Source organism: Ptychodera flava (genome assembly GCF_041260155.1).
Source record: "Ptychodera flava strain L36383 chromosome 23 unlocalized genomic scaffold, AS_Pfla_20210202 Scaffold_23__1_contigs__length_28996876_pilon, whole genome shotgun sequence".
NCBI lineage: Eukaryota > Metazoa > Hemichordata > Enteropneusta > Ptychoderidae > Ptychodera > Ptychodera flava.
This window is the reverse complement of record NW_027248277.1, coordinates 15,428,318-15,443,968: the sequence shown is the minus strand read 5'-3', so window position 1 is coordinate 15,443,968 and position 15,651 is coordinate 15,428,318. Positions and strand designations below refer to the sequence as shown.

The window sequence follows — 15,651 nt, the reverse complement described above, 5'->3', positions numbered from 1 at the left end:
TTACAGGCTAGTGGTTCCAAGTACAAAAAATATGGGACATTTTACAAAATGGTCAGTTTGCAAATTGTAGACAGCGAACTGAATCACCAGGAGAAAGGTTGACAGTATCTCATGGTGGCCATGGATCAACTCAGGTTCCTCCAAGTTGTAGTGATGAGCTGCACTTGTGAAATGACATCCATTGAGAGGTGTGATGGAAAATGAATGAAGGGATAACATAGATGAAGGGAAAGAGAATGATGAAAGAAAATGGCCAACAATGTGCATTTGACTGTTGCAAAGTTGTTGTTGTTGCAAAGTATCATCACATAAAGAGAAGCTGTTAGTGTAAGTTAGACTGTAACAATTGCATACATTGCTACAGTGTATGTTTGACTGTTACAATGTTGTACAGTATTGTACAAAAAGTAGCTAACATTGTGTTATACTGCTACAATGTTGCAATTTATCACAGAAGGTGGGACTCAGAGGCTTGTGCTTTAACAGAATGACACCATATCTTTGTTCAACTGTATTGTTTTCTATGGCAAAGATGGACATCTACACTGGCAAATATGGTGAAACGATTACACTTGCTGCAATTGAATAACTAAAACCCTCGGCTATAGTACTGTTTGATCATTTCTAGATTTTTGCAGCATTCCAATTTGATGAGACAACACAGGAAAGAGGGATTACCAAAGCATGTCGCAATTTGCATAACAAAGAAGGGTTAACAAAGGAGGGTATCCATCCCTGACCTCCTCCATTGTGTGTCTGTCTTGGTTGCCATTGTGTGACATTCAGCTGTCCAGTTATTGGAAGCCTGATTAGTTGTTGGGCAAAGAAACACTTGTTTGGGTGTGAAATCATTGTAAATTATTCATGGTTGTGTTACCCTCAGTGCTTTTGTTCAATGGTCTCTGACGTAAAAGTTGGAAATTTTGAGGGTGACTGCGACTTCTAATGACAAGGAGGAAAAATCCATACTTGTGAAAGCCAGTAACGGTAGATGAACTTGAATGGATTCCATCATCACAGATTTTAACATTGCTTTCCAAAATTTTCACGATCAAAAGTATGCAAGTTATGGTTTTTACTTCCCTGTCTTTTGAATAACTGGTTTTTCATCATATCAATTTGTTTTTTTTTAAATTTTTAAGTTTTGATTGAGTTGAGAAAAGAGTGAACAAAGTTATAGAGGCAGAGAGGGATTATCAAAAGATATGCTTCCCAAAATGCCATTGTTTCATTACAAGTATATTTGTAATCTGTTTATAATCAACATAGTCGAATATCAAGATTCCCTTCCATCAAACCCAATTTTAGAAATTCTATTAACCTTTTCATTCCTCCACTGTTAAGAGGTCAAAGTTCACCACTGAAAAACACGAGGGACTTAGCAAAATACGTTGGTTAATTTGTGGGTTAAACCGTAAACTGTACACAAGTGTAACTGAAGTACTATGGCTGGGATTTGGTGTGTAAATCTAAACATCTAGGGGCTCAGTTGTTCCCCTTGGACAGTGAAAATTAATATGTGTGCTTGCCACAAACTTTACCTCTGACCACTATGGTCTGGCCCAAACCTACATGTATTGTTATAAAAGGGCTGGCCGGTAAATGTAAGTTTTGATTATTTTTTCCCTGGTTTTGTTTTATATGTCAATTGAAAGTTCTTTTTCTGCTCATCAGAGTGCGTTGAAATGCCAACCGAATAGCGTGTCAACACAGTATCTATACATTTATACTTGTGAAAAGCATGTTTATCAACTTACATTTGAATTCTAGTCCATATCAGAATTCACTTTTCAACAAAAACAATGCAGTCAACACAGGTACAAGTTGCAACTTTAATTTCTACATACTTTGAGGAGTACAACAAGAAATTGTAGTTGACATAAAAAAAACAGAAATTGTGAAAAAATGTAACCAAAAGTTGCAGCTAATTGCCCTGTTTACCTGTTTACAGGGCACTGAGGGGATCAGGTTAAATGCCTTTTCTCATCCTCTGTAATTGCATTAGCTTGAATAAAGCCAGGATTAAACAAACAGGGACTACTTTAAACAAATTGCGTTCTTCAGATTCCATATTATAAGAACAGGTGTTGGGTTTCTCTCAGAGACTGTTTGAGTACAATTTGTAATGGATACATTTTGTTTTAAAAGCAGTTTGGTCATTTCTGTCAATAATTCTTCCGGTTCATGTTTTGGCTTCCCGCCACTAACTTTCGGTGCTGATTTTATTCGAAAATCCATTATTTTGGAAGTTGATCTCTTTGCCAGGACCTATTTATCCATCATCTCCAGGTTATTTTCCATGCAATCCATGCTGACGATTACTTTTTACTGATTACTTGTTGCCGGCTGTGTAGCTGTATAAGCAAACACAACACTGCAGGAAAAAAAAAAAAAAATTCCAAAATGAGCAATTCAAATTTTTTTGAGTGTGCATAAACCTTATTTTAGTTCTGATGAATAGGACATACTGGTGTGTACCAATGGCAGGCATGAGATATATGCAGTGTTTTCTCCAGGATATACGATTGTGGGGGGGGGGGGGGGGGTGGCTATCTAACCAAAATCCTCCTTAAAATAATCACAAAAGCACAGAGTGTCCCCCTCTACAATGAGATCTTAAGATATTGATTGCATAAAGTATAATTGATACTGGCATTCCACTTCACCACCAGAGCTCTACTCATAAATAATGTCCTTGTAATCGTGTCATTGACCCACAATAAAGATAATGTCAGCCCAGACCTGTAAACAGTAGAACTGTGAGATGCAAAATGTCAAAATATGACCAACATGCCTTCTTGAAAATGTCAGTATATGGTGAACTCAAGTGAAATATCAAGGTACATGATAGTGTTATAAGTTCCTTGAATGTCATAACTGATAAGAAGAAAGTCAATGGGTGACTTCAAAAAGGGGAAAAGTGACATTGGGACGATGTACACCAGAAAGGGGTGTATCCGCCATCTGTCAGATAATTTAGAATCTTCAGGATTTATAGACCATGGGGAAAAAATGTAAGTCTGTGAAAGTTTTTAGCTCCCATAGCCATATGTATATATGGCAATGAAGCTATTCTTATAGGCTAGGAAAATGTCTGTATGTATGTATGTCTGTATGTCTGTATGTCTGTATGTCTGTCCGTCAACATCAAAAACTCCAAAACCGCTGTACATTTCATCTTGATATTGGTGTGTACATGGATGATGGGCTGTAGATGAGATTTTGTTCAAATGAAATGTCATTGCCAAAAATATGCAAATTAAGTGAAAAATGTAAAAACAGTCAAAATTGAAAAAACTCAATAACCACTGAGCAGATTACATGAAAAATTAGCATGTAAGTACTTTGGGCTGACATGAAATGATTGTGCGCATCTTGGGTCAGTATCTTGGACTTGCTATTTTTCATGAATTTTTTTGTAATTACTCCCATTTTTGGTCAAAAAATCTCCTGCTCTGAAACCACAAGTCCGATTGATTTGAAACTTGGTATGGAAGTGCATAGGAGTGACCTTTCCAAATTTGGGCAAATCGTGGTGAAATTTGCATATTTTTAGTTTAACACGTCCATAGACTCCCATGTATAAGGCAGATCTCCATAGACTCCCATGTATAAGGCCACAAAAATAAAAATTTAGTTTCTCATCGTATTCATATTGCAAAAAGGATGCAGTGACACAATTTTTAGTCCCCACAGATGAAGTCCAGTGAGCTTATAGATTGGGTCATGTCCGTCTGTTCGTCCATCCGTTCAGCATCCGTTCCGAGATATCTCGGATATTTTGACAAAATGTCATGTGACCTTGATGACCTTTGATCTCAAATATACATATTTGTCCATAACTCAGTAACCACAAGTGCTACCACCCTTCATATATGGTATGATGGGACAGCTTATGACGCCACATATTGTACCTCATTAATTATGCACATATCTAATTTTGAGCGAGCCAATTGAGCTAGAGGTCTGATTTTTGGTATATAGGGATAACTTAGCAAAACAATTTTTTTGACAAAATGTCACGTGACCTCGGTGACCTTTGACCTCAAATATACATATTTGTCCATAACTCAGTAACCACAAGTGCTACTCCCTTCATGTATGGTATGATGGGACACCTTATGACGCCACATATTGTACCTCATTAATTATGCACATATCTAATTTTGAGCGAGCCAATAGAGCTAGAGGTCTGATTTTTGGTATATAGGGATAACTTAGCAAAACAATTTTTTTGACAAAATGTCACGTGACCTCGGTGACCTTTGACCTCAAATATACATATTTTTCCATAACTCGGTAACCACAAGTGCTACACCCTTCATGTTTGGTATGATGGACACCTTATGACGCCACATACTGTACCTCAATAATTATGTGCATATCTCATTCTGAGCGAGGAAATAGAGCTGGATGTCTGATTTTTGGTATATAGGATAACTATAGGAGAGAAATTTTTTGACCAAATGTCATGTGATCTCGATGACCTTTTACCTAAAATATATGTTTATGTCAATAAATAAGTAACCACAAGTGCTATGTCCTTTGTATTTAGTAGGATGGGAGACCTTATGACAACACATGCTTTACCTCATTAATTATGTACACATCTAATTCTGGGCAAGCGAGTAGAGCTAGAGATCTGATTTTTGGCATATAGGGATTAATTAGCAATATAATTTTTTTTTCAAAATGTCATGTGACCTCGATGACCTTTGACCTTGATTATACATATATATGCATATTTCAGTAACCACAAGTTCTATACCCTGCAATTTTGATAGGATATTAGACCTTAAGATGTCACATCTTGTACCTCATTTATAATGCGCATATGCTATTTCTTGGCTGGCCAATACTGCTAGAGGTCTGATCTTTTTTCCCGATTTAGAACCATAACTTAGACATGCCTCATGTGTTTCAAATTGGGAACAACGACATAGACCTATGTGCCCATAGATCTCAACATATACACTCCAGTGATACTTCTTAATGACCACATTTTCCGCCCCATCAAGACTAATACTCCTATTACAAGTGGGGACTATGTCATTGTGAATGACTTGTTGAGTTAATGGTTGTATCACAGTATTCGATATATCTAATTCTGTATTTTTTCCATTTTATATTCTGAATAATTACATTAAACATATTTCACTGTCTCCAGTACATGTCATTTAGTATTTTCACTTCATGCACTTTATCCCTTTCACACGTATCTGACCAGAGAACAAACACTAAATAGTCCAGGATGGGAGCTACAGTGTCATTGACGCTATTTTTCTTTATTCAAGAGCTTTACAATGAGCCCTCACAATTGGTAGATCAGAAAAGAATTGCAGAGATTTGAGAGTCTGTCCGTGAGGCGTATTCTACCTTAAAAGCAGCAGTCGTCATGTGAATAACAGTAACTTGTAAGAGATATTAAGTTGTTTAGTGTGAACGGTGACAAAACTTACTTCAGTATGATAATCAATCTAGACAAAATTTACAGGAGTTGCTGCAATTATACACGACAGTCTCAGGGACCGTGTAATTGTACAGAGAAAAAGATGTAGATATTCCCCCCTTTTTCGGAGGGAGGGGAGGGCGGTGGAGGAGTCTTTGCTTTGTGATCAGGAAGAGTAACAAAGTAGTAACACTATATGAGGAATGTTGATATACACTCTCAAAACTGACTCTTCTCTCTCATAGTGGGCAAAGGTCACGGGGTCAGACAGTCCCTGGGTGTGTACATACCATGAACTTCCACTGACCTATGGGGTCATAGCCATACATACCACGAATGCAGTGGATGCTTCTATTTAATTAAACAACCAGACAAAAATAAACTTTGTGTGGGCCTTTTCTAAAAAGGAGGGCACTGTTTAATACTAGAAATATCTTTGACTTTTTTTTGATGGACACATATCCTTTGAAATTTCAACAGTTGACTGTTTTAATGAGTACTTGTTCTTGTGACAAGAACATACCATTTCCTGTAAACTAACATATGTTTGGTAATTTACTGTGATGTTGCCCCATTTGTGGATGTCATCTAGAAATACTTTGATACAATTTCAGATATTTGCTGAAATTATCACTGAACTGTTATGTGTTTGCATGTTCAGTATGAGGACATGTTTTAGTTCACATTCAAGAAAAACAGTCGACCATATTCAAGTCAGACACATACTGAACAGCTTTAAATATTGCGTTAAAATAAACCCAACAAACAAAATGAGCAAAGATGATGATTTTATCATTTAAGAAATTCAGTTGATCAATTAGACATCTTTTGCATAGCATTGCATAGGTTACCGGTATGTATGTACCTTATAGTGGTTTCACTTCTTGATGTTTACCGTGAGTGAAGCTTAATTTATTTTTCCTGTAGATTACCTGGCACATAGTTCACATAATTACAGGGATTACCGTCTTCTAGGCCATGTTTTTTTGTCTATGAATCAGTGACATTAAGGATGACTACGCAGGTTTTTCAATCATCTGTCGTCTTGTATCTATTTTGCCACTTACACTTGCAAGAAAACTGTTTGCACTGCAAACAGCGTTTTGTAATTTTAACCCCAAATTGTCAGTAAATTGAAGGAATTAATCATTCAGTGCAACTCACCGCTATTGTACGTCTTCCTACGCATTATACACACATCCCTCAACCTCTTGAAATTACAAAAGGTGTTCAATTAACATAACCATACGTTATTTGCATATCTACCACTGTTTGTTTGCCCAGTGAAGGCTACCTGCAAGGAATGAACCACAGGATTGTGGGAAGGCGTGGTCAAAAAAGAAAAATATATGTACACTGAATAAAATGTTTTGAACTTCTTTTGCAGTGAAGAACTAACATGAGTGGAAACAAATATTGAAATAACAAAACATACTGGAATTTCAACAGAAAATCATTGATACTGAGTGAGTTTATGCAATAAATAATTTTTAAAGGCCAACAAATTTTGCAGATCTCCATTTTGACCATACCATTTTCAAAAGCCATTACATGTATAATGTCCTTCTTTGGACACAAATTTTAAAACATATTTTCATGATGAAATATATGTCATGTACAACCATATTCCAGGCTAAAATTTATAATTTAGTGGTAACCCATCAAACCTGAAAAAAATGGAGAAAAATGAAAAAAAATACTGTTTTACAAATTTATAAAAATATACTTATTACATGAAATGTGTTGGTATCTAGCTGTATGTACCCAATACATCCATATCCATAGTCAAGCGGTTTTGACTCAATAGCCAAAGTCTGTGTACATTTTTTTTTAATAATAGTATTGGGGAACCATGAACACTATTTCAATATTTGATAATGATATTAAGTCTTTTATTTTGCAATGTGCTTTAATTGTCTTATTTTTAATTTAGTTATTTTATAATTTTGTTACAGGGTTCAGGAAAACCCGAGTAGTTTGAAATCCATGTTGTCATCAACCAACAGCAGCTGAAACCATGTCAAACAATCCTAAACCAGCAAAGACTGCTACTGCCAGCTCAGCCAAAGTCCCTGGTGATTCCCATCATGCATCTGGGTCTTCTTCAAGAGGTTAGTAATAAGGTCAAAGGTCAATACAACCCATATCATTCATTAGTTTTCATCCCTTTAACTCTTTGAGCGCCAAAGTCAATTTTTGTTGCCTATATCAAAATATACACCAGTCAATTTTTTTTCTAAGTTTTGCTAAAATTTTGATAAAAATCTGAAACCAATAAAATGTGATGTTCATTTGGTCCAAAATTGTCAAAAACATACAGAAAATTTACAAAATTGATAAAATGTTGCACACCATAATTTTGGTGGAAAAATTGCAGCCCGCAAAGGATTTATATATGTCATACTTTTTTCTCAGTCCTGACTCCAGTATCTGTAATGTTTACATGTATTTAGGAACCTCCAGGTTTGAGTTCAAAACGGAGACATGCACAGATGTGATCTACTCTAGACTCACTGTCTCTGGTTGTTAGAAAATTATCCACATAATATGAATTGTCCCAGCCGTTATATGCTCCATTATGCATTTTCTGCTGCTATGCATTGAGTCTTCATTCACTTCAAATCCAAAATTATGGACCTCTTGAACTTTTATTGAAGTGTGTTGTTTTTGAATCAAAGAAAATATTTCATGTCAGGCGTATTGGTGCAGGGCTGACTCAAGGAAATTTGAATATTCCTCAATCAACGGAGGAAAGAATTCAGTAATCTTCACGTTTGGAGTGCTTACGGCAAGTTTGCAGAGAACCACCATGTTCCTCCCATTGATGTCTGTGCTAATGCAATTGTCCTCCCAAAATGCTCTGGTTTACCTTGATACCATTGTAGATAATCAACTCCCATGATGCCCTTAGAGCTGAGTGGCATGATTCTAGAGAAGCCAATAAATATATTCTAGTAAACCTAGCTGATATATTATCAGAAGTTTCAGACTTTCACCTCCCTCGTCTCGTGTTTTGTTGTCCGTTCAACCTCAGAAGTTTCTAGCAATCATGGACGTAATAATCGGCTGATATCTTATCACACTTTGTGAATTGGAAACTTGTGGCTCTCTACATATTTCTCATGACTGTCTGGATATTTTGTGTATCAATGGACCCATCCCACTGTACTATCAAATTATCCACACTCCACCTGCGAATGAATACATTCTGTAAGGTTCTCCAAAAGGAGATACGATGTTTCAACTGGGTTTAGACCCACAACATTTGTACGGCAGCCAGTCACCGAGCTGAGAAGCAACAGAAATATAGCCACTCGGCAAAATCCCCACTGTCAAAAAGAGTGTTCAATAACCGAGCTAAGTTGTTAGAGGGGTTAACTACCCTCTCTTTTTCAAGTAAAATATTCATATATAAATTACCATACAAAAGAAAATATATTCCACAACAAACGATTATGCGAATTTTGTATTATTATGTAAATTGGCCACTGTTATGCAAATCGTCTTTCAGTGTGTCTTTGCCTTTCAATTGAGACAATATATCATGTTCTCTAAATACAGTTTGTCCAATGTTGTTACATTCAATGTAATTTTTTCTATAATTTTGGAGCAAATGGACATTGCATTTTATTGGCTACAGCTTTTTATGAACATTTTGGGAAAAATCTTAAAAACACTGACCAGGGTATATTTTATACAAGCTACAAAAGATGACTTAGGCGCTCAAACTCAAAGGGTTAATGTAGTAGCGAATGACCTTCATCATTCCAATAGCTGTATCACTCCCTTTCCTGAATATCCATGGCAGCCGGTAGCAATTACTCCCCAGTATCCGGTGGGATTACTTGCATGCGTGGTCACTATAAATTTGTTGATCACCGAAAATGACACCATAAATCTAGTCACCAAATATGACTTACAAAACAACCCACAAAAACTCAGGAAGTCTTACATTCCACAAGTAATCTTCAATTTTGAACTAACAGGACAATTTCACCAATAAACGTTTAATCAGCCCAGGGATGCTTTGATTCAACTAATGAACTTTAATAGTAGAATCACATTCTTATAAAAATGCAAACTGTATCCCATTAAATGATAAAGGGTATCAACATTAAGGTAGTATGCACCTCGAAAGTTAAAGACTTAAACTTTTGCTCTTACTTTCCTCAAGGAATCTTTAAATCATTCTCTTTCAAAATCAAGAATAAAAATAGGGGGTCACCGTGCAAATTTTGGTACTAGAGAAACATATTACCCAAGATTTACCGATATTAGAAATTCAAAATGGCCGCCATCCCTGTGTTAACTCTATGGAGAAAAATTAAAATTTTCGAATTTTGAAAAACTAAGCCGGTGAAAAGTTTTCTTTCACCAAGAGCTTTAAAATGAACCCCCACATGTGGTATATCAGAAGAGAATTGTAAAAGTTTGAGAGTCCGAATGTCTGTCCCCGAGGTGCGTTCTACCTTAAATGAGAACATCAATGTTACTAATAATTTTCAGCGGAAGGTGACTGTTTTACCGAACAGAGCCACCTACAGATTAGCAGTGGTGAAACTGTCTAAAATGACATTATTGAAAGAGCTGTTGTTAGCACCATTTTGTCATCATTGCCAGCAACAACTGGGTTGGCATGACATACAGACCACATTCTGTCTGTATGTAAGACACTATACCCCTGACAGAAACCCCGTTTAAAAGTTCAGCATTCCTGTGGTTCTCCATAGAGAACAGCTGAAGTGCTCCACTGAACAATCGGGAGCCAGTCCAGCCTTAGCTGGGTCCACCCCAGGCTAAAAAGGAGCAAATAGAATGGTAAAGCAATTGTATCAAATGGACGTACTTCCTCTGGGGCGATGGCTATCGCAAGGAGACAGGAAGTTGTATTCATACATCTTTGGTTATTTGGTCTTTTCATCCCTATACAATTATTTTGAAGTCTGCTCAACTCAATGGAGGGACTGTTCCACCAACCAAGGTAACTTATAGGTAGAGTTGCATTCCTTCAGTGGTCTACCAATTTGGTTTTGATCTCAATGAGATAATAATATAAATCTTTATTTTGGTGACGGACTTTCACTCTCTGCAAAAATTACATTTTAGGAAGGGGAGAAAAGTGATGTAATTTATAGGTAACTGAAAAAAAGTTAGATGAAAAAAATAAAATATATAAATGGTAAGTTATAAGGAGGAACTTCATTGCTTCAATCTGTATCATATTGCTTCAGTTCAAATAGGCCCAGTGGCCATGAGATTTTGAAGTTCAATGACACAGATAGGGTACAACTACAAGACAAGTTTTGTTGTTGTGTGCAGGTCAGACCTCAGTAAAAGTTATTGGTATACATAGGAAGAGAGAGAGAGAGAGCTGATGAAGAGATGTCAAATTACTATGCAATTACATGGCGGGGGGGGGGGGGGGAGACTGATACACAAGACAGGCAGAAAAAGAGAAACGCAAAACAACAGGGAACAAGTCATCGTTGATGACACAGTCCCCGCTTGTCCATTTTGTTATAATCATTGGTGTTTAGGTAGCTGTGGTCTAGGTCGCTGTGGAATGACATTGATGCAATGGGTGCATCAGGCCTGTGACTTGCATAATAAAGTAATCTGAGGAACGTGTAATAAATGACTCATCTCTGCCGGTAATGACCACTGAAGGAACTTTTGATTACATCACACATAACGATGCCCTCACTGCCTCTAGTGTCATGACGGCACATACTATACACATGGTTTGGTGGAATTTTCGAAATGCTATGGGATTGGGTATGTTGTTGTAATCAGCCATTTCGGATCATATAATGAAACAATTTAATGTGCACAAGAATGCAGCCATAGTATTTTATCTTCGTATCACGTTTGAACAAAATCAGTCCATCGAGGGACAGTGACCTATGTTTATGTTTCAAAGACATAAAAAAATCACACCAAAATTGAAATCAAATGGCTGTCTCTTGACCATATGGATCATAGCACAAAATTAGTAGACATGCATATGTATGCCATAGTACTTTATCTTTGTACCAAGTCTCAACAACATTGGTTAAGGAATATTTGCATATGATTAAGAGATATTGGAAAAAATTTACAATCTGGCAGCCATATTGGAACATGTCACGAAGTAAATTGACATGTATGCCATAGTGCTTGATCTTTGTGCCAAGTTTGGACAAAATGGGTGTAATGACCTTTGAATTATGCTTCAAAGACATGCAAAATTCCAACAAAATGGCAGTTCTGCAGCCATATTGGATCCTATCGCAAGGTTAATTGATACATGCATATGCATGCCATAGTACGTGCTTTGCCTTTGTGCCAAGTTTGAACAAAATCGGTTCAAGGATGTTTGAGTTACGGTTCAAAGACATGAAAAAATCGCAAAAATGGCCACCTGTCAGCCATATTGGATCATTTCACAAAATAAATTGGTGTTCATATGAAGGGCATACTGTTTTGCTTTTGTGCCAAATTTGAACAGAATCGGTTCAAGAATGTCTGAGTTATGGTCCATAGACATGAAAATCGCAACAAAATGGCCGCCTCACGCCCATATTGGATCGTATCGCAATATGCATGTGTAGGCCATAGTGTTATGCCTTTGTGCCAAGTTTGAACAGAATCAGTTCGAGGATGTTTGAGTTATGGTTCAAAGACATGAAAAATCGCAAACAAAATGGCCGCCTCGCGGCCATATTGGATCGTATTGCAAACTAATTTGACATGCACATGTAGGCCATAGTGTTATGCCTTTGTGCCAAGTTTGAACAGAATCTGTTCAAGGATGTCTGAGTTATGGTCCAAAGACATGAAAAATTGCAACAAAATGGCCGCCTCGCGCCCATATTGGATTATATCGCAAAATTATTTGACATGGATATGAAAGCCATAGTGTTATGCCTTTGTGCCAAGTTTGAACATAATCTGCTCAAGGATGTCTGAGTTATGGTCCAAAGACATGAAAAATCGCACAAAATGGCCGCCTCGCGGCCAAATTCGATCGTATCACAAAATAAATCGACGTGCATCTGTAGGTCATAGTGCTATGCCTTTGTGCCAAGTTTGAACGAAATTGGTTTAGCAGTGTCTGAGAAACTGTTGATGACGGACGGACGGACGGACGGACGGACGGACGGACGGACGGACGCACAGACGGGACCCAATCTATAAGTCCCCGCCGGACTTCGTCCGCGGGGACTAACAAAGGCCCAGGGGAGAGAGAAAGGGGGGGGGGGGTCCTACTGTATAGCCAAGTGCATAGAAAGTAACTGACAACTTTGGGGAGTGGGAGAGAGAAAGAGACTCACAGTATTGGATCAGAAGTCTTGGACGACGTTGAACAAAGAAGTAATGGAGATGATATTCTATAGCAGAATGGTGACCAGCTGATCCTGACAAGACTGAGATCAAGTTATAGAGACAGCGATTAGATTTTAAAATAAACAGAACATCCTATATGGTTCAAGTAAAAGACTTTTCAAAGACCTCACCCTGGCAGGTATCAACACCCGTCAATCAGAGCCAAATGATCAATGATTCTAGTGTCTGGCCGACGTACTGTGACAGCCTTTATTGCCAGGTTCAGTGACCAGGTGCCCTGGGTGGGAAGTACCACCTGACCCAGCACACACTGCCCCATAGTCAGCCGGTATAAATTGATACTTGAAATGCGCAGGGCCACAATAGAAAAGTTACACTGTTTGGGTCCTTGCTCCGTTTGCTTGGCTATAACTGCTGTTTGGATATGATACGCTTTCTTGATATCACTGATATCTGAACTTCGCCCTGCCAAGTTACTGGCTGCTTTCACTGGTTGTCCATCCTCTGGTACTGTAGTGGACAGACCCTATGAAGAAGGCAACAATGGGCTTGTTCCAATACTGCTGGCGGATAGGGGGTAGCATGGAGTGAACACATTGTTAACCCCATACATTATCTATTCATCGGGCTAGAGTACTGAAATTCTTTGTTGTGCGTCTCCAACCATGTAATTTTTGGAGGTTTTTGTAAACAAATTTTTTTTGAATATGACTCTACGTCATAGCTTTTCTGTCTACAAATCTTTGTCTACAAATCGTGTAAAATGTGCTTAAAATGCCTGAATGCTTGCAATATGTCACACTGAAGAGTAAATTATAGAAGTGAAAAAGAACTTTCTATATTTATATAAATTAATTGTTACTCAGACTGCATGTTACCAATCTTGTAAATACAAAAGCTGCATGTGTAAAATTTCATGTGAAATATTCCTTTATTTGGTTATGGAATTTACCCTTCTACCTTTCAATATTTTCAGTGGACGCATGAAAGAATTGAGATACTCTGGCTTCCAGAGTTTTACTATACTCAGTTTATTGTAGTGTATACACTAGTATGCAAAAATGTCATATTCTTAGTAAAGATTTAACTGCAATTGTCTGTTGAAAATTCAAAATGACAACCTTCTCAGACCTTTCCCTTTATTTAGGATTGATTACATTGGAAAGAAAAACGTATTATAGGGGAGTTTGAATCAAGTTCTTACGTTAATGGTTACGCAGTGAAAGAAACAAAAGCACAGAATTGGCATTAAGTGGGACAGATCATTGGTAGGATTGTCCATTATTTATTTGAAATAAAGTCGTTTTCTCATGGGCATTTATCAGATCTCTGAATACATTCTATTAGGTGTAGATTTGAATTGGAACTTACATAAAAAATGAAAGGAAAATTAATTCTGACAAGATGTGATCTTAATCAGTAGTTTTACAGATTTTTAACTTAAAAAGTATGTTTTGGGTAGATTTATGGAGTATTAAAATGAAAATCTGTGATAGTCTTTTCGGCTGTATTGTTTCTGTATTATAAGCACTTATAGGGCTTAAGCTGAAATGATAGAGGGACACCTGCCATATTATTCAAAAAGCATTGTCTACAGGGTCTTTTGTTGATTTAGGGTGAAAAAAATCAAAATCGTGGATTAGGCTTTTCTATTGTCTTGTCACTCAGTTGCCTTCCCTGATCAAAAAGGAAGGCAGATGTGATGGGTTTAGCCTCAGCCTGTAGTCTACCGAACATAAACAGTGTTAATAATATACATAAACTGTGTTAGATTTAATTTGTAAATTGCAATTTTATGCTGAATACACCTGTTGTCAGGTGAACTGAAGGAATGTTGGTTCCCTAGCTACTAATTTGAATTTCCAATTTACAGAAGAAACTTTCAGGAGCAGTTTTATACTTTGGTTAGAAAGGAATACAGATGCATAGGATTTCTAGCGTGAGGCTTAGAAAAATCAAAGACAGTCTCACTTTGGTCAGCAACAATGACAAACAGTTTTTCTGAACCTATTTTGTAAAGGTAACTTTCCCATGGCCCGGGCCCAAGTAGGCATCGAACAAAACCCCCTCTTTAACAGACAGGCCAATGTGGACTGAATCCGGCAGTTACATAACTACCTCAACAGGGCAGTGTTCAGATTGAACAATTTCATTCAGCGAATTCCAAAAAGTGATCCCTCTGTGTCCAGGCTGCTTAGAGAACATCCACTCATCCAGAAAATCCTACCTTTACCACTTGTCAGAAGTTACATAACAGAGCAAAGTGATAAACAGCACTTCTGATGTCATGAGGTACCATAATAGCAGACAGGGCTGCTTATAGGCTTAGAGATAGCCTTGCTCCCCTATACAGCTATATTCAGTGTGGTTGTCATTGGTAACAGTTGCCCATGGCAACCAAAGATTGCATATAACTGAAAATGCTATCTAATCCTCCTCCTAGACTTTTATGTAAAGTGAGCAAACATGATGTCTTCAAATCAGATTTGACGATTTTATGCCGCTGTCACCAATCAGCTGTTGTCAAAAAAACATTCGGCAGGAGAAGACTGCTCTAACTTTTAACCCTTGAGTGCTGTAATTTTCCACACCAAAATTTTGCTGCCACATTTTGCCAATTTTTCTGAATTTTTCTGAATTTTTTTGATAATTTTGGACCAAATGGACATCACATTTCATAGGCTACAGTTTGTTATCAAAATTTTGACAAAAATCTGAAAAAAAATTGACTGTGGTGACAAAAACTGACTTTGGCACTCAGAGGGTTAAAGAAATTGTTGAAGTTGAGTGAGGCATGGGTCTCAGTGTAATGTCATAACGTGTGGCACAAAATTACTAGGCCCCCTCCCCTAGTAATGATAATCAAATCTGATGTT

The 15,651-nt window shown here is 37.3% G+C and overlaps 1 protein-coding gene across 1 annotated transcript in view; it reads left to right on the top strand.

Moving 5' to 3' along the window:
* The window catches only part of LOC139123419 (zinc finger protein GLI3-like), an 83,792-nt gene that overhangs the window by 11,118 nt on the left and 57,023 nt on the right, over positions 1-15,651 (top strand). Inside the window, exon 2 of the mRNA XM_070689558.1 lies at positions 7,405-7,560. Coding sequence (XP_070545659.1) covers positions 7,467-7,560 — 94 coding nt within the window. The 5' untranslated portion in view covers positions 7,405-7,466. The remainder of the gene's footprint in view (positions 1-7,404; positions 7,561-15,651) is intronic.